The sequence below is a fragment of the Micromys minutus genome (assembly GCF_963924665.1).
Source record: "Micromys minutus genome assembly, chromosome: 31".
Lineage (NCBI taxonomy): Eukaryota > Metazoa > Chordata > Mammalia > Rodentia > Muridae > Micromys > Micromys minutus.
The window spans coordinates 26,716,265-26,740,869 of NC_137966.1; the positions used below are offsets into that span (position 1 = coordinate 26,716,265).

Here is a 24,605-nt window from a genome sequence, read left to right on the forward strand (position 1 = left end):
GTTTCCTATTTTCTAGAGCCTTGGTGTATGTGTTCCTTCTTTCCCTCCTTTCCTTCCTCTCCTCTCTCCTTCCCTCCTTCCTTTCCACCCTTCCTTTCTTCTTTTCACAGGGTCTTATATATCTCATGTTGGGCTCAGATTTACTAGATACTTGAGGATAAACTTAGTTATAATTCTTTTGCTTTTACCTCCCAAGTGTTTGGATTATAGGTGTGCACGACCACATCTGATTTATGGGATGCTGAGGATGAGCATAAGGCTTTGTGCCCACTAGGCAAGCATTCTACCAACCCCCCATCTCCCCTCCCCCAGCACGCTGACCTCTGATCTGATGGGGGAAGACATATGCCTGCATATACAGGGAGAGAGTGTCCAGCCCTTGCAAAGCTGAATCATCATAACTATTATATCTTGTTTTCACTATAGGGGAACAGGGTAGGTGGAGAAGAAGCAGGATTCTTTCTGATACACAAGTTTCAGCCCTGACAGGCTGGTCTATGGTCTTGGGCTTGTTTAAGGGAAAAAGGTTCCCAGGCTATATCCAGCGCCACCCCCTGTCCCTGAGAACTCCAGGCTCACTAGCCACTGTGCAAGTCTGCTACCCCTAAGGACAGAAACAAGATGCAGGGTGGCAGAAGCCTTTCCCATCATCTCCCTGTACCCAGCATCCATAGAGAGGAACTGACAGGATCCTTGGTCCCATAGGGGACCGATACGGAAGGCAAATGAGAGGAAGGAAAGCAAGAAAAGGTTCTAGAAACTTCCTGTACTTTCTCTTGTACTGGACCAGGGACCCATGCTGAGTGAACTCAGCATTCCTGTCCCCTGGGGGTGAGACATGGGGTCATTCCAGTTTGGGACCGAGTTCCAGCCCTTAGGAACATCTAACAGTATATGGAATGTATTTGCTGGCTCCAAATATACTGTGGTATATAGGGACAGAGACAAGGGACCAGGAGCATTAGCGTCCATAGAACAATCCCTACAACAGAAAATGGATCATAGTGATAACAGAGCCACTGTTAAGAAGTGTTCGTGGCCGATCTCAGTGGAGGAGGCTCAGTCTGCAGATTTCTCAAACCGTAAATCCATGACAGGGGGACAGGGTCCCCAGAGTCAGCCCATTCCACCCAGCGAACACAGGATGAGTTCTCACTCAGGGATTCTGTTCACTCTGAGTATGCTGAGGCCTGCGTGGCCTTGGTGACAGCGCTTGTCACTTACCGTGATACTGCTGTCCTTCTTGCCCTTGTGGGAGGATGCAACCACAGCCAAGTACTGTATGACCTTCTTTGTGTTCTCTGTCTTTCCAGCTCCAGACTCACCTCTGAAAGACATGAGTATGGTGACTCTTGTGGTCATTACTGCCACTCCCTGAGTGAGGGGACTGAAGCTCCTCCTGGAAGGGGTGTTAACTACCTGTGTGCAAGTGCACACATATGTTTGGGAGAAAGTTTGTGCACATATTTATGGAGGCCAGAGGCCAACCTCTGTTATCACACACCTTTAAAAAAGAAAAATAAAACAAAAAAACCAGATATCGCTCTCTAGCTGGAACTCCCCAATTAGGCTAGGATGGCCGGGCAGTGAACCCCAAAGTTCTGCCTGTCTGTGTCCCTCCCATTGCTGAAATTACAAACTCATTACTCTGCTCAACTTTTTTGAAACATGGGTCCTGGGGTTCTGAACTGAGATCCTCATACCTTCACAACAAATACTTTACCCACTGAGCCTTCTAAAATCTAGCTAAAAAAAATCCAGCCCTGAGCTTGGGTTTATTACCCCTGAACATGAGACTAAGTAGACCTAAGTCCACAAACCAGGGCACTTCTCTAGAAGGAACTTCTCTAGAAGGTACTTCTGTGCAAGGACGAGCCAGAAGCGGGGAGGACAACCTGAGTTCTTCTATGAAGGATCAAACTGCAGTCTATCTGCATTGTCTACTGAGAGGCATTGTCAGCAAACTGGACCCAGAAGAGCTGGACAAGAAAGTAATTTCCAAGGAAGAATGTGTGCTTTCCAAATAAGCAGAGCCTAAAGCATAAACTCTAGGAAAAAGAATGTTTTTTTTTTTTTGTTTTTTTTTGGTTTTTTTTTTTTTTTGTTTTTTTTTTTTTTTTTTTAGTATAGAATAGAGTTTATTCAGGGCATGGGAAGGGGAGTTAAGAAGGTAGTACGGGGGGAGAGAGAGAGAGAGAGAGAGAGAGAGAGAGAGAGAGAGAGAGAGAGAGAGAGAGAAGAAGAAGAAGAAGAAGAAGAAGAAGAAGAAGAAGAAGAAGAAGAAGAAGAAGAAGAAGAAGAAGAAGAAGAAGAAGAAGGAGGAGGAGGAGGAGGAGTGGAGAAGTAGAGGCCAGCCATGAGCACGTGGGGAGATGGGGGAAGGGAAGGGGAAGAGGAGGGACAAAAGGGCAAGAGAGGAACAAGAGAGTGAGAGACCAAGAGAGAGGGGGAAAGAATCTTATCCCATGAGTCCCCAAGCAGAAGCAAGGCCCTTCATTCTCATCAGAATTCCTGAATATCGGGCAGCTAACTGATAATCTCAGATGTGTAGCTAAAGGTTTCCTTGATTGGAGTAATTCATACTACATCCAGCTGATAGCTCCTGTGAGGTTTGGATAGGTTTAGCCCCATAGGCTCGTGCTTTGAATGCTTGGCAATAGCACTATTAGGAGGTACGGCCTTGATGGAGGTTGTGTGGCACTGTGAGCTCTCCTATGCTTAAGCTCCACCCAGTGTGAAATCCAGTCTCCTCCTAGCTGCCTTTGGATCAAGATGTAGAACTCTTGGCTCCTCCAGAACCAAGCCTGAGGGATGCTGCCATGCTTCCCACCATGGCGTCTGCAACTGTAAGCCAGCCCCAACTAAATGTTGTCCTTTATAAGGGTTGCTTTGATGATGGTATCTCTTCAGAATGATAAAACCCAAACTAAGACAGCTTCCCACTGATGGGATGCTGTTGCCCAGACTCTTTCTAGAGCATGTTGTCTTGATCCACAGAGATCAGTGCACAGTGGCTTCTCCACACACAGGCTCCAGCACCACCCCTGGCTCTCCATGTCTGCTGAGAAAATAGGACAGGTCTGCAAACTTTGCTTCCACATCACCTGGCATGAGGATGGTTTATTTTTCCTTTCTTTGCTTAAATGTTCTTATTTTCTGCAATTACTCATTTTATGATATGAGAGACTTTTTTTTTTTAATCTGGAAAAGAAAATCATCCATGCAAAGGTCAGCTTGGGGTTCTCTGGGCAGAGCTCTGCTATTCTCCATAAATAGAAGGAAAGAAATTAACTTTCTCTGCCAAGCATTTCTCAGTGACTCTGCTCAAGTTGGAGAAGAAAAGCTACCATGTGCTCTGAGTACCAGGCCTGGCCGCACAGTCTACTGTCTAGAAATGATGCCTGTTCTGGCAGCTTCCTCTTGAGTGAGGACTGTTCCCCACAGGCAATATCTCTGTACACAGTCCCTAACTGGTGGTGCTGTTGCCTGGGGAGGCAGGTCAGATCCATGTCAACCACTATGATGGACACAGTCACAGTGAGGTCGCCGGTACCCCCTCCTTTCTCAAAGGACACAATGATTGCTTTTTTCTAAACTTTGGAAAAGAGAATTGATTGTGCGTGTGAGAGAGGGTACTGGCTATTTTGCATGCTCAGTCTCCTTTACCCTCCTCTCGGCACATTTACTTTGAACAGCAGGAGTCACAGCCTCTGTGTTACTGTGGTTAAGAAGTCTAGCCCAGAATGGGTAAACAACCTGTTCTATGTCATACAGCAAGGGACAGGCACGTTAAACCCAGTCCTGATTCCAATGCTAACCACACTCCTGCTATTCTACCACACAGGCTCTGTGCTCTAATAATATTGATTATTGACAGGATTTAGACTCACCTAGTACACAAACATCTGGACATGCCAGTAAGGTGATTTCTAGATTGGGCTAAATGAGCTGGGAAGAAGCCCTGCATTAAATGTGGGGGGCACCATTCCATGGGCTGAGGTTCTGTACAGCTTGAAAAGAACAAAGCAAGCCAATCGACATGCAGCTCTCTGCCTCCTGACCTCAGGTGCAATGTCAGCAGCTGCCTCTCACTCCATGTGCCTCACCCTGGGAGTCGGGGTGTTTCCTAAGCACCTGCTCTGTGATCTTTATGACCGCACTGTTGTTCCTTTACTCTTCCCAGTCTAGTGAGGAACTTCATGATTCTTCTCATCCCATTCTGGGAGAAACTAAGGCTTGGAGACATTGAAGTAAACTGTTCCAGTTCCAGGTACTCCCATGGACAGAAAATGGAGGAATGAAATTTAATAACAAGACAACCCATGTTGTTCTTCTGCTTCCTGATAGATGAGAAAGAGAAAGAGGGACACCCCAGCTTTGGATTCTGAAACTGAAAGTGGGGATCAAAGGACAAAGCCACTCAGATGTACACCATAGTTGAAATTACACCAGAGTATAAACTGCATCATAGTATAAATTACTTCAGTTGAGCTAATGTCAAAATGGTGGATAGTCTTCCCTTTCACCTGAAGGAAAAAGATTCTGGTCAAAATAAAGAGAGAAGACCCTAAGTTCTGAACACAGGCCTCGCACTTGGCACACCAGCATCCTACCCCAATTGCAAACATCTCATTCTATGTCATCTGACCTTTGGTCTCTGCTCCTGACAACAGTGGGGACATCAGCAGCCACAGACTCTGGGAACCCTTCTCTCTCCTATGACCCTCTAGGCACAGCTATTTCCAAGGTTCGCTGATAAAAATAGTCTTAGGTGGCCTTGCCAACAAATACATCCAAGTACCAGGCTCCAGGCGTCTGAAGTCAACAGGCTTTGTGTGGTTCCAGAGACATGCCTATCTCTGCTTTCCTGACCCCAGAACTCTGGGTGACAGTGCTGTCCCCATACAAGTCCCTGCTCTGTTCTGAGGAACTTGTCCTGGGCTTCCTATTCCTGGAGGCCCCTGGCTTAGCTAGACAGGACCTCCCGAACTGTGTTCTCTCCCTCGTACAGTCTCTGGGGACTATCCTGAGAAGATCCCTGTGCTTGACAGAAAGTTCTGAAATTTTTTAATGACTTCTCATTATGGAACTGTATATTTTCGTTTGAATAGTTTTATTTTATGTCTATTGCTGTTTTGCCTGCCTGTATGTTTATGTGAGGGCATCAGATCTTCTGGAAGCGGAGTTGTGGACAGGCATGAACCGCCATATGGGTCCTGGGAATTGAGCCCAGGTACTTTGGAAGAGCAGCCAGTGCTCTTAACCCAGAGTTACCTCTCCAGCCCCTCATTTAAATAATTTTAACACTATGTGGTAGTCCTGCCTTTCTGAGTTGAACACCAGTAAAAGGAGCCGATTGGCTGTATGCTCACAACTCCCACCCCTACTGAAAGCTAGCTGTGTTCTTTGGTATGGGTGTCCCATACCAACTCCTATTCATCCTACAAAGCCTAGTTAGGTATCATCCATTTTGAATATTATATGCGACTCAAGGTGTTTGTCCCTTATAGCCCTCATTAGCTGAATGGCACAGTTGGTTCCTGGGTCAGACAGCCTGCACTCAAGTACATGCTCAACAAGTCACCTTCATGGGCTCCGGTAACTTAACATCCCGTGCCTGTTTCCTTACTTACAAAATGGGTGTGTGCCAGGTCTTCCATATGAGCATTCTGAGGGTTAAACAAGAGAGTGTGACTGGCACACAGCCATAGCTGTTCCTCCCTCACAGCCACCTCCCTTGCACCTGTACGCTCTGTCAGAGCCATGATGTCCATCTTGGTCCACCATATCTTTCCCTGTGTAGACATGGAATGTGTAAGCTGCCTCTGCCCAGGGATGGACAGCAAGCATATCAGGCTTTGTGGGTGCTGCCTTTGGTTTCTGTCAGCTTGACTCAAACCTAGACAACCTGGGAAGAAGGACTCTGACTTGAGAAACCTCCTTTTTAAGTAGTGATTGACGTGTGAGTGCTACCCCAGGACAGATGGTCCTGAGATTATAAGAAAGCAGGTTGAGCAAGCCATGAGAGGTGCTAATCCACGGGCTCTGCCTGCTTCAGTCCCTGTCCTGGATTTCTGCCCCGACTTTCTTTGTTGATGGACTATGATATAGACTAAATAACCCCCTTTCCCCTGTGTTGCCTTTGGTCATGGTGTTTTATCATAGTAAAAAGGAAAACAAGTGGGCCGTGGAGTCCCCTCATACCTACTTGGAATGGCCACTCTAATGTGGAAGCTGGTGTGTAAACAACTAGGTTGCAGATGTGTTTTAATAAAACTCTACATACAAAATACAAACAAGGGCCCCTGGGTTCCTGGTTAAACCTGTTTATTGATCTTGTAGTGAAAGTTTCCTACTTCCCCATTCCTAAGATGAGGGATCCCTAGTCCTGACACATTCCTAAGTTCTTAGTATCTCTCTCTCTCTCAATACTCTGCCCAAGCACTTGGGGTTGAGTGGCTATGAACCAAACTCTATAAACCCATAAGCACAACATCAATAAATCTTTCCTGTTTCCAGTTAGTTTGCCAGACATTGTGCCCCAGTACTGGTGAGCTGGTTCAGCATGGAAAGGTACCTGCTGCCAATCCCAGTGACTTGCACTATGGCACTTGTGTACCCTCACACTGTCTTAGTTAGGGTTCACTGCTGGGAACAGGCACCATGACCAAGGCAACTCTTATAAGGACAAATTTAATTGGGGCTGGCTTACAGTTTCAAAGGTTCAGTCCATTGTCATCAAGGGAGAAGCATGACAGCATCTAAGCAGACACGGTGCAGGCAGAGCTGAGAGTTCTATATCTTCATCTGAAGACCTCTAGGAGAAAACTGACTTCCAGGCAGCTAGGAAGAGGGTCTTAAAGCCCACACCCACAAGGACACACCTACTCTAACAGGGCCACACGTAATAGTGCCACTCCATGGGCTAAGCATATACAAAGCACCGTACACACTTGCATGATAAATTTTTAGAAAGGTAATAACAAAATAGAACAGCAGCTGCACCCTTAAGCATTCATGTGTGCTGGTTTCTGTTACATGTACCAACTTGTCCCAGGGACGAGATAGGCAATTATAACTATGAACATCACAGATCCCATTCTGGAGAGCTTTGGCTTCAGTAGACAACAAAGGAAAAACAGCATCACTTACGTGCACAGAATGGACTGGTCTTCACGGTCTGCAAACAGAAAAAAAACAAAAAAACAGAGTGTAGATTAGATTGAGCCCTGAATCCAAGGGTCTGGACCTGGCCCAAGCCAGGCCGTATTCTCAAGTTCCCACATGCTGGCCACCTGTACTTGACACCTAGGACATAGGTGGCCAAAGTAAATCCACAAGGACAACTGCAGTCCCTGAGGTGCTTCTTGAAAGAATCTTGAGCACAGTGCTCTCAGGGGCAGGGGTGCAGGCCTCCAGCCACACCAGCTCTGGGGGGCTCCCAGAGTCTCAACATCCTAATTAGTTTATAGCCTGGACACGCTTTGGGTGCAGGCTGACCAGGTACCCTTGTGGCTATAGATCTCTCTGCTCTGAGGCCTGAGGAAGTGTCTAGTTTTACTGTGTCAGCTCCATCAGCTGTGATATGTTAGAGTAAACAACCTTGGATTGTGACCAGCGCTCATCTCTCTTCTGGGGAGAGCAATGCAGGTTTCTTTAGCTCTGTCCATATGTCATTCCCATCATTGTAGAAAGCTGTGCTACATATTTTACATCAACGTGACATAAACTAGAGTCATCTGAAAGGAGGGAACCTCAATTTACAAAATACTTCCAAAACATCTGGCTATAAAATATTTTCTTAATTAATGATGTGGATAAGCCCAGCCCATTGTGGGTGGTGCCATCCCTAGGCTGGTGGTCCTAGGCTCTATAAGAGAGCAGGCTGAGCAAGCCATAGAGAAAAAGCCAGTAAGCAGCACTTCTTCCATGGCCTCTGCATCGGCTCCTGCCTCCAGGATCCTGCCCTGTTAAGAGTTTTTGCCCTCACTTTCCTCAGTGACACGGAAGTGTAAGAAATAAAGCCTTTTCTCCTCACGTTGTTTGGGTTATGGTGTTTTGTCACAGCAATAATCACCCTAACTGCAATAGAAGCCTTGTGGTGGTTCCTTTTGTTCCCAGGGAAGGGTTAAGAATATGCCCAGAACTAGGTTGACTGGATCATCTGACTTAGAATTTCTACCTGGTCAGAGATAGAGTAGCACAGGCCTCTCTTGCTTCCCTCCAGGCCCTTGGTGTCTACACCATTCAACCTCCTCTCACCCACTGTTTCCACAATCTGCAAGCTCCTTGGTAGGCTCTTTCTCTCTGGAAGGTGACAGTTCAGTGTCTGATGGTACTAGAGACATTACCCTTCTCCATTCAGAGGACATCATGAGATCAAAGATCAAGCAGGCTTCACTGACAGCTTTCTACTCAAAAAGTGCCCCTGAGAACCAGCCAGGAACTTCTGAGAAACATGGGAACAGTGACCAACACTCCAACCACCAGCCAAGAGCAAAGACAGCAGAGTGCCGCATCTGATGGGCAATGCCAGAGGTGGCACTGTCTCTTCTCAGCTCCATGCCTTCAGCCTCAGTTCACCACAGAACATTGTACCTCCAGTGCCCAGCACATGGCTTTAATAAATCATAGGATAGATGGGCAGGATGGTTAGATGGATAAATGGAATCAGAAAATCAGGAATTCAAGGTCATCTTGGCTATACAGTAAGTAGCCAGGGCTGCATAGTAAGACCCTATCTTGGAAAAAAAAAAAAAAAAGGAAGAAAGGAAGGAGGGAAAAAACAAAGGAAGAAAGAAAAGAAACCCAATACACACTAACTGATTGAGGTGAAGGCTCAAGAAACAAGTGCCCTGTGACTAGAACCCAGGTAGCAAACTGTCTCTGCAGCCTGAGGTATAGGCTAGGATGACTCTGAATGTCTGACCCTTTGGCCTCTACCTTCTCAGTTCTAAGACTACAGGACTCCAGTACCCCCCATTTATGCAGCACTCGGGATGGAGGCCTCATGCCCGTTAGGCAGGCACTTTGCTCTCTGAGCCCTGGACTCCATTATTTTAAGGAAAGGCTTGGACACTGGCAGACCATGGACTCTGTTCTTTCATCTGACCTGGGGAGGGAGCCAGGCTTTCTCAGCAACCTGGTAAGAGCTGGTTCCTGAGCAGCAGAGATTTATAATATCAGAGGCTCCCAGGCCTCCCAGGAGGAGGAGCAGGCTTTGTGCTGAGGGCCATTGGCAGCTCCCTGGCCCAGAATGTTCTCATCGGAAAGACAAGCGTGGGAAGCACAACTCTGGGCAAAAGAAGTGCTCCTCTGGGTCAGCTGTCAACCTGACCCCGGGGAGTTTGCCTAAACTTTCCATAGCCGGGACTTTCTGTCTCCTCACTGAGCCCAGTCTTGGACAGAGCCAGGGGATGAGCCAGCCTTTGTGGATAAAAGGTCATGTGGTCAACCTGAAGATCTGAGTAACCTTGGGATCCACATGGTGGAAGGAGAGAACTGACTCCCACAAACTATCCTTTGCCCTCCACATGTGTGCACATTCCAGTGCACACATAAAAAACCAATAAATGTAGTTTATAATCTTCTGAAAGAGAGAACAAGGCCTTCTGCCCTAGCACATACCTCCTGTCTTCAGGTTCTTCTGTTATTCGTGGCTGTGAAATTAACATTTCATGAACGAGCTCACTTAGGATATTCACATCACATGAGCACCATCTCTATCTGTCACTCCCAAGTAAAACCCTATACCTACTAGGCCATCCGTGTTCACCAGCCATTCCCACTAACCCTTGGGAATGTGCTCTATGTGCATCTGTGTGCACATGTTTGCTTGTCCTGCGTATTTCACACAGGTAGAGACACACAGCACATGTATCATGTTTGGGAGAGTTATCTGAATTGTAGTATATATTACTACTTTATTCCTGTTCATGGCCAAGTAATATTCCATTGTATAATAGACCACAGTTTATTCATCCATGGATGGACATTGGGGTTGTTGCTACATTAAAGCTATTGAAAACTGTACTGCTGTGGACTTTCACATGCAAGTTTTTCTTTGACTGCTTGTTACATTATCTGAGAGCCAATACCTTGGTGATACCGGCTGACTCCACAGCTCTCCATGGCTGAGTCAGGGGCCTGTCTACTGCAGGCCTTGCCTGCAGTGCTGCTCTGGACAGTGGTACGAGGTGCACATTGTCCAGCTCTAGGGGAGATTCTTGGAAGATTTGTATTTTCATGAAAACAACTGGCCTGAAGATTGAAGGAAGTATCTGAGAAAGGCATGTATTTTCCTATATCTATAAAGGCTTCATGTTCTCCCTTCGACCAAAGATTCTCTGTATTGTAGCAAGTAACCTCCCCATGATCATTTTTTAACTTGTTAGTTTTCAATATATTTTGGAAGAATGTATATAACATACAGTGTTGTTCTTGTTTTCTTTTCCAAGTTGGTAAAAAAAATATACAAAGAACTGTGGAGCGTTATATTCACATTCACCTCAGAGAAGAAAGGAAATATCCATCAACCGATGAATGGATCTTAAAATGTTGGATGATCATCCAGCAGAATACTATTCAGCCATGAAAAGAAAAAAGTGTGACACCTGCTACAATTGCTGTGTACATGCAACAGAGCACGAGAGAGAGAGAGAGAGAGAGAGAGAGAGAGAGAGAGAGAGAGAGAGAGAGAGAGAGAGGGAGAGATAGAGACCTTTAAAAAACATAATTTTTTACTTCCTTCTTTTTGTTTGATTTTGAAATAATTATGTAGCCCTGACCTCACATTCACAGTCATCTGCTTTTACCTCCCAGGAGCTGTGATTTCAGGCACTGCTATCACACTTGGCTTATACCATCATAGGTGAGCTCTGCTGTGCACCAGGCCCTGGAAACACAAGCCAACAAGAGCCATGTTTCTTGTTTCTGTGTCACTAAAGATGGAGTGTGGGAGATATAGTAGAACGAGAATGGCCCCCAGAGGCTCATAGATTGAAAGCTTAGTCCACAATTAGCAGAACTGTTTGAGAAGGATTGGGAGGTGAGGCCTTTGGGAGTAGGTGTGGCCTCACTGAAGATGATGGGATCTGAGGTGTCTCCCAGTGTCTCTGCCTGCAGATCACTATGTAAAGCTCTCAGCTGCTGCTCCAACGCCATGCCTGCTTGTCTCCCACCATCAAGATCATGAACTAATACTCTGGAACTGTAAACCAGTCCCCGTGAAATGCTTTGCTTTGTTTTTAAAATTATTTTATGTCCATTGGTGTTTTGCCTGTATGTATGTGTAAGGGAGTCTGATCTTAGAGTTACAGATAGTTGTGAGCTGCCACGTGGGTGCTGGGATTTGAACCTGGGTCCTCTGGAAGAACAATGAGTGCTTTTAACTGCTGAGCCATCTTTCCAGCCCCCAAATGCCTTGTTTTGTATGAGTTGCCTTGACATGCTGTTTCTCCACAGCAATAGAACACTAAAGACAGGCGTCAAACAGGAAGAAAATGGCTGAGGGCTGTAGCCACACTTGTAACCAGGACATGCACTAGTGTACAGTCCCCTGTACACCTCTGTGGCTCCCCAGGCTTTCCAGAGCAACAAGAAGCCTTTCGTGCCACGTCTGTAATTACGTCAAGAACATGTAGTAGTGCAGGAAGGGCGGCAGTGGGCAGAGAATTCCCAAGATCACCAAATTGGCTCAAAGGCAGGAAGAATGTACCTCATGCGCCTCTGGGCAGTGTCAGCCTTACTGTGGCTCAGCTTCTAGCTTGGATCCTGGGACCTCACCTCCACCATTAATCTGCACCTGTCTATCCTTCCTACCTGGCCTGGGAACTTGTCTTTGGAAGTTGGGGATACGCTTGAGGAGCAAGATAATGGGCCTGCGGTCACCCTGAGACTCAGCAGGCAAGGACTCCCAGTGTCCTAGAGTCATGGCCTGGGTATTTCGGTTGATCCCTGCTGGAGTTCTTGCTAGCTGGCTGCTGAGACTGAGGGCTGCAGGCTACCCATAAAAGGAGAATGGGAATGCTTCCCAGACTCCATGCCTCTCTCCCTTCTTGTACCAGCCCGATGTACATACAAGAGAATGTACGGGTTGGGGGTTTCAGGGAGGATCCCAAGCCCAAAGCAAATGACTCCCTACCATATTCCCCAAGAAGTTAGCTTCCAGAAGGTTCTATACACTGTGTGAGGCTAGTGCAAAGGTGTCAGTCCTGGGTCCTCTTCTGACACCAGGGCAGGTGTCAGCTAAGGCTCAGGTATGGCTCAGAGCAATCCTCATACAACCTGGGACAGGCAACAAATTCACTGAGACACAAAGAGATGGATTCCACCTCGGCTCTGTGGCCTGATTCTACTCTGGGTTCCTGTGGGCCTAGGCCCTCTCTCCTTCCCTTCTACCTTCTCTCTGGCAGACTCACATAGGCTATAGGCTGAGCCCAAGGGAACATTTTCTATCCCTTAGAACTAGACCACTGAGGGGCACAAGAGACAGAGGACTCTGGTGGCCTCTCAGCTCTTTCTTTTTCGTCCTCGGCCTCCAGCCCCACAAAGCTCTCCCATCTCACATTCATGGTCACCTCCCAGGAGGCATCTACTGTCTCCTGGCCTAGGAGACAGGCCCCAGGTTAGCAGCCTTCAGCTTTTAGATCTCCCTTCCCCACACTGTGGGCCTTCTTGATTAATGTCCCTGGGCTAGACTGTGTGTGGCAGGACTACAGCATAAGGCTAGACCCCCAGTCAGCCTTGCTGAGACAATCTACTGGGAAAACAGGCTTTTCATGCTTCCTGGATGAAAACCAGAATGGGCACCCAAAGCTACTCTGATGGCCAAGTCTACTTCTCCAACTCAGAATTCACTATTTACTCAGTATTTTAAGATTCTTGACTGCCTCCCGTCCCTGTAAGAACTCATAGACACCAAAGGTTGTGAGGGTTTTCTACTAACTCTGAGTTCCACTTGGGTCTAACATCCACATCCCCACCTTATATGGGGAAACCTAGTCACTGAGGGTTCACGAAGGCTCTACCCTCACAAATGGGACACATGTCCATACTCAAGAGACCCCAAAGAGTGAAGCAGTCCCTTTATTCACAGGAGGCCGTAGCTAGAATGTGCCACCTGAGAGAACAGATCCTTATCAGAACCTGTTCTTGCTGGCTCCCTAGCACTGTACTTCCCTGTCGGAGATTGGTTCTAATGCCTTGAAGTAATATGGCCCCCAAAATTGGGAATCTGCATGTCCAAATGCTGAAGGTTTTTGTCCCCAACTGGTTTTTGATTAATCAATAAAGATCCAACGGCCAATGTCTAGGCAGGTAAACTGAGGCAGGACTTGGAGTTTTGCTGGGGCTAGGAACTGGGAAAAAAAGAAGGGTGGGATATCCATGCCAGGGAAGAAGAAAAACCGGACCTAAAGGCCCACCGACATGTAATAATAAGAAAAGTGACCGCATGGACCACTTCCCACTTAGTTTTGGGATAGCAGAGAAAAAAATATAAAATTTAAAAGATGTTAACTCAGGAATACTGGAAAAGAGTGTTTGCTAGCAGCAGAAAGAATTAGAAACGCCTACCCTTTGAGCTAGTCATAGCATTTAAAATGTACTTCTCTCTCTCTCTCTCTCTCTCTCTCTCTCTCTCTCTCTCTCTCTCTCTCTCTCTCTCTGTGCATGCGTGTGTGTGTGTGTGTGTGTGTGTGTGTGTGTGTATGTGTGTGTGTGTATCTTTCATTCTCGAATCCAGAGGGCTCCGGCAGGTGGCTGGGAGCGCTCTCTCTCTCTCTCTCTCTCTCTCTCTCTCTCTCTCTGTGTGTGTGTGTGTGTGTGTGTGTGTGTGTGTGTGTGTTTCATTCTTGAATCCAGAGGGCTCCAGCAGGTGGCTGGGAGCACAACCTGCCAGAAACACAAAGCGATTTAGCTAAATTTACTGCTGCCCTTCCCAGCCTTCAGCTAACAGTGTGTCAATACCCCTAACTCTCTCAGGAGGCTCTCCTAAACTACATATGGGATTCAGTGTCAACCTGAGTTACAGTGAGATCCTGTCTCAATAGCTCAAAGTTGGAAAAAGATGGGACAGGAAGGGTGGAGTAACTCATTAATTTATGGCAACTTGTTTATGGAAGCTGAGCTAGATATGGTGAGGAGAAGCCGTGCCTGAAGACTCAGCCACCCATACACACTGTACTCATCCCACCAGCCAGTCCAGACTAGGCAGAGCTGAGCATACCTCCACACCCTCCTGGAAGTGGAAGTATGTTGAGTCCTGTCCTGGAGGTTTGTAGGATGCTAACTTTGAGTCAAACAGCCTGACACTATTTCTTATATCCCCATCCGGAGGAGCCTTTGTGCCTGCCTCAGCTGTTTCTTTGCCAAAAACAAACAAAAAAAAAACAGATCAAAACCCAGGCTTTTCAAGAGCACAAAAAATACTCCATGGGACGAGATTGAAAAAGGCTTGAAGTTCCCACCACACAGCTCAGAGCTCTGAGTACTGTATTAACTGCCAGTAGCATGTGCTTATGTGTCTGCAATGCATGTGGAGATTAGAGGTCAACCTCAGCTGCTGCCTGTCTTGGGGTCTCTCACAAGCTCTCACGAGCTCACTGATCAGGCAGGTTTGCTGCCACACTCAGGTTTTCCACTCTGTTCTGGGGACCAAACTCAGATGCTTCCTTTACCTACTCAGCTATCTCAGTCCACTGTCTTCACCACTGAAAACAAGGGTCTGGGGCCAGATGCAGCCACGTATGCCTGTAATTGTAGCTCCTGAGAGGCTAGGGCGGGGGGACTATACATTCCACAGCCTTATGTGCTCCACAGTGTAACTCTGTCATGAATGCATATGTGAGTGAGTGAACGAATAAGCACTGAACGAAACTAGTAATCCAGAGAAGTACTGAGCGGCAGTGACTGAATCAGGAGGGCACAGTACAGAGCCACAATTAACCTCCTTCTAATTAGAAGGTGCCATGGTCTGAGCTTTTATGTTTCCAAATCCTCACCCTTTGGCAAAGTGGAAACTGTACTAGGTGATAAGTCACCAGTGGGACTGATATTCTTACAAAAAGAAGCCTAAGGGATCTTATTTCTCTTTGGACACAGCAGCAGGAGCACCATCCTTGATCAGGAAATGGGCATGCCTTCACCAGACTAAACAGGAAATGGGTCCTCGCCAGATGTTCCTTCATCTGGGTTTCCAGCTTCCAGAGCTGCAGAAAGTAAATTTCTGTTCTTTATAAAGGCATTTTGTTGTAGTCACCTGGACAGATTAGGACCAAAGGCCCAAAAGTGTACTGGTCTGTGTCTGTAACATCAGCAGGAGGCCGAGGCCAGAAGATTGCCCTGCGAGTCTTAGAGTGAGACTACATTTCAAAAACAAAAGTAGGGCTGGAGAGATGGCTCAGTCAGTGGTTAAGAGCAGTGGCTGCTCTTGCAGAAGATTTGAGTTTAGTCCCTAGCACCCACATGGAGTTTTATAACTTTTTAGTAGCACCAGATTCCTGGAACTGGTGCCTTTGGATCCAGTGGACACAAAGCAGGCATAGTGGTGAGCATGTACACACCCAGGCAAAACACCCATACTCTGGTTTGTTAAAATATTTTTGAAGATTTATTTATTTAATGTATGTGAGTACACTGTTGCTATCTTCAGACACCAGAGGAGGGCATTGGATACCATTACAGATGGTTGTGAGCCACCATGTGGTTGCTGGGAATTGAAGTGCTCTGAACCACTGAGCCATCTCTCCAGTCCCCACACACAGTTTTTAAAAGATATAAAAACAAAGAAAATAAATTACAGCAAAGACGTATAGCCTCTGCTAGTTCCTGTACCTCTGGGTCCAGTCTCCTTTTCAGCCTCGGAGAGGAGACAGGTCACCAGCTTTCACTTTCAGTTCCGAGAAAATGGGTCAGGCTCTCTCACCCTTTATTCCTTTTATCTACAGGCCACTGGCCACCGCCCCGAAGGCACAGCAACACAGAGAGCCCTGCTTGCAGCCCACTGCCCAGTCTTAGCTTATGCTTGAAGAGGGCAGAGCTGAGAACCCCAGCTGGGTGTTTTCCTGGTCGTTGACAGGGTCCTCTTATGACACTTGCTGAGCCTCCACTCATCATGTTAGAGCAAAATCTTATCTGCCTTTCACACTTTCCCTACTTTACCCCAGGGACCCTCGGTGACAACTCACAGGATCCTGTCAGAAGGTTTAGTGCTCTCTCCTCAGATCTTCCTGTAATTTGCTGAGTCCTGGACTCCCAAGTGTTCAGCCTTCAACACTCAGATAGGAAGTGTGACCTACAGTGACAAAAGGCCTGTCCTGGGTTACGGGACAAGCATACCCCAGTGCCGCTGTTAGACCAAGGGTCCTAGGGGGTCACAGGCACCAAGTCCAGAATAGTTCTGACACTGGCTGATCTTTGGAAGGTTCTTCGCTTCTCTGAATCTCAATCTCCCCTCCTCTAAAAGGGAGCTGACAGTAGTGCCAGGCCCTAGTATTGGATGACCAACAAGCCACACGTGTAGTCAGAGGACACACACACACACACACCCCCTCTCTCTCTCTCTCTCTCTCTCTCTCTCTCTCTCTCTCTCCTGAGGGGAGGTGGAGGGAGAGGGGGGAGGAAGGAGGGAGGGAGTGTTGTTTTCTCAAGACCAATAAAGTAAGTTCATGTCATGAGAAAAATAACACTTATGTCAGCCTTCTTTACTTTAGAATTTGGTTTTGGTTTTGTTTAGGGTAATATTATGGTACATGCATCATAGTATTTTAGGGCTGAATTTTAAAACTCCTAAATGAATACTGCCTGCCCTAGATGTCTGATAAACGGTTGAAAATAGTCCTGCAAAGCCATATAAGCAGCAGCAGTCATCCCCATGGAGCTGGGATGTGCTCAAAGGTGCAGTGCTGGAATCTGAACACTGTAATCCTAAGTCTTTCATATATAAGATTCTAGGAGCAGTCGCTAACATGGACAGGAGGACAATAGGGAGCACACTGGTGCAAGTAACAGCTACAAGACCACAGTTAACACAAGCAGCTGCAACAGCCAGGTGAAGGCCAGGTGGCACCTCCCTCCACAGGGCTGTCACCTCAAAGGGACATGGGTCTGAGCTGATGGTTGGAAAGAGCTCTCCTGGCAATCCCTGAGGCCAGGAATCCAAGTGTGACCAGAAGAAGCATGTGAGAAGCAGGGAAACGACCGTCCATCCTCATGGAGCCGGGACGCAGCTCAGTGGCAGTAGAGTACTGGGTGAGCATGCACAAGAGCTAGGGTTCGGTGCCCAGCTGGAGGGGAAAAAGAGACCCACAGCAACAACAACAAATGTTAGAATCCAGACCAGAGCCCTTCTTAGGCCACAACATAGGTGCCTGACCAAGGGAACTGCATGAACCTCTACCTAACAGAGTTCAGATGCCTAGACCTCTCACCTGAGATAAGTTTGCAATCTCAAGACATCAAAGGGAATGGCAGCCACACATCATCTTCTCTACCCAGATTCCTGCTCAAGTTGTAAACTCCCCTCCCACAACCTTCTTCAGAGGCTATAAGAAGACACACCATCAGAGCCCTGTCATGATCCCCCACCCACTGAGGTTTAAATTTCCTCAGAGCCCTTGCATACTGCTGTCAACGGTTTGTTTGTTCACACATTTATATCTTTAAATAAATTTCGTACTCCCAACAACCCATTTCAGTTGAACTCTATACCTAAGACTTTAACAAAAGCAGCAAGAGGAGAAGTCTCCCCAACAGGGGAAAATAGGCTAAAGGCAAGTTCTACCATGACGAGCAGAGAGCTGTAGAAGAGTTTAAAGGACTAGAAGAAACTAAAACTGATCCCACAGAGAGGACCAATAATCTCACAGTGAAGTGATAGCCAGAGGGCAGCAGAGCAATCGGTGCCTTAAGAATTCCTAGAGAAAAAAAATTAAACCTTTCTAAATTCGTCTTTATTTGAGCCGTTTTAACCTGTAGCTTCCATTATATCGTACATAAACTGAAACGATTAAGGTAGTTCTTAGTCCCTACAGTTAGTTGTTGGGTTCCTGTCGACCAAAAGCATGCCAATGATATGAACACCAGAGCTCCGTACACTTCACCAAAGGGATGGTTGAGCTTTCTAAATACACTTTCATCTGATAATACAACACAGAATTCTAGCCCCAAGACCTAACAGGGCTTTCCCATCTAGGAGAACAACATCCTGACACCTTGCAGGACTCTCCGTGCTGGTCTTTGCGGGAGTGGCAGGTTCATGTCTGGGCAGATGAAGTTCCTATTACACCTGAGGTCTGGCAAACAGTGGTAGCCTAGGGCACTTTCACCCGGTGGTGCCATCTTCCAGACACACTCGGATTCCTGGTGTCGGGATAGTTAGGAGAGTCCTCAACCCTCAGTGGTAGCCTAGGGCACTTTCACCCGGTGGTGCCATCTTCTAGACACACTCGGATACCTGGTGTCGGGATAGTTAGGAGAGTCCTCAACCCTCAGCTCAGACCCACGTCCCCTTGAGGTGACAGCCCTGAGGAGGGATGTCAGTGTGCAGGTGCCACCTGGCCCTCACCTGGCTGTTGCACAGCTGTTACTTTGTACCACTGTGCTCCCTGTTGACCTCCTGTCCATGAATCCCTCCTAGAATCTTTTATATAAAAGGTTTAGGATTAAGGTGTTCAGATTCCAGGTAGCTTTGGATTTGAGAAAATTGTCAGATTCATAATGAGGTAGCATGATGATGCAAGACAAGTCTCACATATGTCTTCTAGATATTATCTGAATTTTTAAAGATTTTGTTTCTTTAATCACGGGGACGGGGGAGTTTTCACCCAAAGCAGATGTACGTGGGACCAGAAGAGTGTAGTGAAGCCCTGGGAGCTGGAGTTACAGGAATTTGTGAGCTGCCCACTCTAGGTGCTGGGAACTAAACTTAAGTTCTTGGAAAGAGCAGTACGTGTTCTTAACTACTGAGACATCGCTCCAGCCACTCTGAAGGTCATTTCGTATGTTTTATGTGTTCGTTTGTAAACAGAACTTTTCTACACAGCTCTGGCTGCTTTGGAGCTCCTGTCTGTAGACCAAGCTGGTCTCAAAGTCTTGGGGCTCTGCCTGCCTCTGCCTCTCCAGTGTTGGAATTTTATTCACCCATGATTTGCTTACCTCATGAGATGTTTTAAATAATGTTGTAAACAAAACTTTACAGCCTAGAATGTACACTTCCTAGAATTTGCAATGAAATTATCCCAGATCCTAGATCATTATCATTTTTGGATTTTAGAATTAGGAATGTTTGACCTGTAGTGTCTTAGGCTCAGGAAGGGTTTTTGTTGATCAAGTACCAGCCACTGTTTTGAAAACTAAGATATTACTTTTCATTTAATGCTCATGTCAGTCCTAGGAGGTGGTCACAGACCTCTCTGTCTGGATGGATGCATTGGTTGACTGATGAACTTTCAGACAGGATATTATTTTGTAGCCCCAGCTGACCTCAAACTTGGAATCATCATGTGTCTGTGTCCTGAGTGGTAGGATTACAGGCCTGGTGCCCCACACTGGTCAAGATCCAGTTGTTTATCTCTTTGTACAGAGGAAAAGCAGAGGCAGAGGATGTTTTAGAGCTCATTCACAGTCACATGGCATGACATGACCATGTTAGCACATGCCAGCACAGGCAGCTCTGCCCTAGAATTCCTGCCATGACAGACATGTTTTTATGGCTTCTTCTGAGGAGGTTTGAGGAGAAGCAGCTCCTCCAGAAAGTACTAAGTGATGTAAGTACATCGTTCCCTAAGTTCAAGGCTAAGCTGCCGGTGACAGAAATGAGAACAACAGTGAGGGGTGTGCACAGGTGACAGGTGAGGTACTGGCTGGGAAAAGTCATGGAACGTTCTAGAATATTTCATTCATACTTTCATCTCAATGGCAATTATTCCAATGTGGTCAGATACAAAGATTAACTTCATTGGGACTCTTAAATCAACACTTTCCCTATTATTTTATTATGTGTCTGACATTTTGTCCTAATAGAAATGCTCATTCAAAATAACAGTCACATGGGTTGAGAATCACAAACCCCAAAATCCAAAATCTGAAACTCTTTTAGTCCACAATGGGAAAATTCCATTTGACAAAATGTTGCTTCATGAACAAAATGATTTAAAATACTGTCAAAAATTAGCTTAGAACTGTATAAAATAGAGATAAAACATAAACACTATGTTTAGACTTGAGTTTCAGCCCCACAAATTCTCATCATACATATATGAAAATATTCCTAAATCTGGGGTCGGGAAGGTCAGTTCCAAATCTGCAATGGCTCTGGTCCCAAAATTTTCAGAAAAAGAGTTCACAAGCCGCCACATCTGGACCTGGAATGTGTATGTAAAGGTCCTCCATAGAGGAAAAGCCACCACAGAAGTCTCACAGAGGCTTTAACATAGACTATTATCCTCTTTCACAGATGAGAAAACTGAGGCTAGGAAAGAAAAGGCATCTGAATGTGATCCCAGGAATGGAGATTGGGAGGTGGCAACCCAGGTCCCTGCAGCTCACCCACAACCCATACCCATTTTTTTTCTCTCTGGCTGCTGGCTGGTCCAGGGCTCTGGAACAGCCATGGGGATGGCAGAAGCCAGAGAGGGTGATGCCCGTATTTGCTCAAGCCCTGAGTTCTTTGCCCCCTCCTTGCTGCAAACCAATGTTCTTTTTGCCTTTGCCCTTTTTTAGTCAAGGCATTGCCTGCCAAACTCCACATTCCTGACGGGGACTTAGGCAGGTGGGGGTGAGGGCTAAGACTGAGCCTGAGGTGGTTGTGGGGCCTGGCAGACTCACCTTGTAGCATGCTTCTGTAGGCCGTGTCAGCAATGGCATAGATGTGGGGCGGCATCTCATGCCTCTTCTTGCCCTTGTACATGTCCACGATCTTTTCAGAGTAGATGGGTAGATACTTGTAGGGGTTGATCACCACACAGAAGAGGCCCGAGTAGGTCTGCAAGAGAGAACTGGGCTCAGTTTTGGACCTTAGGATGTGGGGGGGGGGGGGGGGGAACTTTCACACCCACGATCAGCAGCCTCATGTCATGGTGTGGAAACTAAGGGTCCTCAGCAGCTCAGCAAAGAGCCTTGTATTCAGGACACAGACACAGGGTAAAAACAGAAAAAAGTAAGATTGGGTTCCCAGACAACCTGTGGTTAAGATTTAACCAGTTCTAAACTCACTTCTAAGTTTTCAGCCCATCTCTGTCCTCTACCTCACTAAACCTTAGGGACATAATTTATATATCTCTGTGCACACGTTTATATGTAGGGTACACATGAACATTTGTGTAGACACGTGGAGAACAGGGATCAACACAGAGCATCTTCCCCAATTCCTACTCTTTATTATTTAAGATGGGCTCCCTCACCGAACCTGGAACTTACCAATTTGATTAGGCTGAGTAAGCATAAACTCCAAGGGTTCCCCTGTCTCTGCCTCCCCAGCGTCAGAATGACAGGAGTGTGGCTCACTACACCCAGCTTTTCCCCATGGGTGCTGGGAACTCAACTCAGGCTCTCATGCTTGAGCAGCAAGCACCTTAGCAACTGAGCCATCTCCCCAGCTTTCCCAGAATTCCTTTTCTATTTGTCTCATTTTTATTTTTATTTGATTAAAAGATAGAAAGCTACTTAAAGAATGGGCAGTGGTGGCTCACACCTTTAATCCGGGCACTGAAGAGGCAGCGGCAGACAGATCACTGAGTTCACACCAGGTTGTCTACAGAACAATAGCCAGTGCTACACAGAGAAACTGTGTCTCAAAAAACAACACAAACCAAAATGTTACCAGTAACAATGTGGTTTTTAATTTGTAACAAAAGCAGCGATGAAGTGGGAACAGAAGAGCAGGAGGAAGGGTGGACAGCAGACTAACCCTAACCTCATACAGAAGGGGACATGTGCTATTATTTATTGAAGAAGTCTCAGAAGTAAGGTTTTGATTGTTTTGAGACAGAGTTTTTCTGTTTAGCCCTGGCTATCTTGGAACTTTCTTTGTAAACCAGGCTAGTCTTGACCTTACAGAGATCTGCCTGCCTCTGCCCCCTGAGTGCTGGGATTAAAGGTGTGTGCCACCATGCCCAGCTGCTGAGTCATAATTTAATAATTTAGAAATGTAAATGCTGAGAAGTGAGAGACACAGGTCACAAACTAGAGATGCCACTGAAATAAAGTAACTAACATAGGGAACCAACTCCCAGTGAAGAGGAGGCGACATGCTACAGCATGTTCAAAGGTCTAAGGGAGCAAAGGTTGGTAATGTGGCTCAGTGGGTAGAGTACTTGTCTAGAATGCCCAAAGCCCTGGGTTCCATCCCTAGTACCACATAAACCAGCTATGGTGGTGCACGTCTGTAATCCCAGTGCTCAGAGCGTCAGGAGTTCAAAGTCATCCTCAGCTACAAAGCAAGTGTGTGGTCAACTGTCTTTAAAAAAGGGGTGGTGGTGGAGAAATAAGACCCTCTGCTCCTCACAGCTGCAGGGCTGGTGAGGAGAAAGACTCTCGGGGACACTGAGCTCTAAAGGCCCAAGCTAGATAAGCCACGGGTGACAGGAGACTCCCATCAAGCAACAGGAATGGGAACAAAAGAACCCCCGAAGAGTGTTGAGGTGGCCATAGGAAACCTTAAAGGGCAGTGAAGGGCAGTCCAGATGAGAAGAGAGAAGGATGCAGAAAACTGGGATGTGGGCACTTAGGTATAGCTGCAGCTAGAACAGAAGAAGAGGCATCTTTCGAGGTCAGCAGGGGTCAGGAGGGCTCCCAGGTCATTCTGACCTGAAAGGGCCAATTACAGTCACCCACACCACCTGAGCTCCTGTTCTGTTCTGTTCTGTCCTCTTCAGCCCCAACCCAAGTCTTGGCATATAGTGGGTACTAATTAACCCAATCAGTAGTTAAGAATACTGGGGACTTGAATTCAAACTCTCCCCTTGCTGTCTTCTAGCCGGGAGTCTCTGGACGAATCTCTTGGCCTCTCTGAGCTTCAGTCATCTTGATCTGCAAACCAAGGGACATACTAACAATTCCCTCATGGCTTTGCTCTGAAATGATGCACAGGGATTATTTAGCACCATACCTGTATGCAACAGGTGCTCAATCTATGTGATTATGAGACCAGAAAACTTAGCACCTTGGAGCCTCTCTATATATGCTGTTCCCACTGTGTGGAATTCCTTTCCCCTGGTCTTTCCAGACCCATTTACATCTTTGCTTTCAGGGCTCAGCTTCAACATCACCCTCCCAGACTGAACTTTACACTAGTGTGTTTCTAGCACCCAACACAGCACCCAGCACACCACCCAGCACACCACCCAGCACAGCACCCAACACAGCACCCAGCACAGCACTCAGCCCAGCACCCAGCACAGCACCCAGCACAGCACTCAGCCCAGCACCCAGCTCAGCACCCAGCCCAGCACCCAGCACAGCACCCAACACAGCACCCAGCACAGCACTCAGCCCAGCACCCAGCTCAGCACCCAGCACAGGGTAAAAACTTATCCAGTAAATATTTGCTGAGTAAAATCTGTAAAAGTTCTCCTGATTCCACCTCTGAATAGAAAAAGGAAGTGAGGAGCTGATGCTCCTAGATAGGAGCTAAGCATGTTTGCTGTAGATATGAGGGAGAGCACTCCCAGAGGCACCTGGAAGGGCCTGGACTGAACAGGTCTGGGGGGGAGGGGAGACAAGAGAGGAATAGAATGGAATTAGGAGCTGAAAGGCCAGGGGTGAGCCAGGAAGGAGACCACAAGAAGCCAAGAGGTCACAAGGCAAAGAGAATATAACTAGAATGACTCTTTAACGGGTACATAAAAGATGCTGGGAAACCTGTTCCAGTATCAACTTTGATATGTTAAGAAGGCCCCCCAGTCAGCCATTTGTCCTGAGTTTGAGGCATAACAACGTCCAGTTTCCCAGGGAGAGCAGTCTTCCTGCCGGCTTACTCCTCCTTGGACTCCATCCACACAGTACACACTTAATCCATGCTTCAGGCAGATCTGAGTCCGCTCAGCTGGCAAATCCTCTGGAGGAAACCAGGGTCTCATGCCCAGAATAGTTCCTTTCCTGATGCTTGAATTCAGAGGTCCCAACATCCCTCCTCCTGTCCTAGCAAGGCATCTCAAGGCTCAGTGCCACCAGCAGGTCCCAGCTGGAATAGTATCTCCTTTTTTTGACCGTATTAGGAAGCAGGCCTGGTTGTTCCCCCATGCTTTATATGGTCAGCCCCAGAGCACCAAGCAGGAGCTGCTCCCAAGGCCTTGGCCTCAGGAAGACAGAGGGATTGGAAGTAACAAGGAAGAAGCTGAGTGAAAGGCACATGCCAGGGGCAATCTCGGCTTTGCCTCATAACCTACTATATTCGTACATGGTCAGACTCTGAGGCTCTTCTCTCCTCCAGAGACTATGACAACCCTGCATTCACTACAAGACTGTCTGTGGCATCCACACTTCCTGAGTATTTGTGCTGGAGACTGACACTTCATAAAGGATGTATGCTGTGACTGGGGGGCTAGTGACAGCCTAAGCACCTGTCAGTAGGGCATAGTCTTCCTGGTGCAGTTCATGGCTCTGCC

General features: G+C 46.9%; 1 protein-coding gene across 4 annotated transcripts in view; it reads right to left on the minus strand.

Moving 5' to 3' along the window:
- The window catches only part of MYH11 (myosin heavy chain 11), a 92,753-nt gene that overhangs the window by 52,797 nt on the left and 15,351 nt on the right, over positions 1-24,605 (minus strand). For all 4 annotated transcript variants that reach the window (XM_080942397.1, XM_080942396.1, XM_080942399.1 and 1 more), the window contains 3 exons: positions 20,827-20,983; positions 7,153-7,180; positions 1,225-1,327 (listed from right to left, as the gene is read on the minus strand). In XM_080942397.1, the coding sequence (XP_080798523.1) occupies positions 1,225-1,327; positions 7,153-7,180; positions 20,827-20,983 (288 nt within the window). The remainder of the gene's footprint in view (positions 1-1,224; positions 1,328-7,152; positions 7,181-20,826; positions 20,984-24,605) is intronic.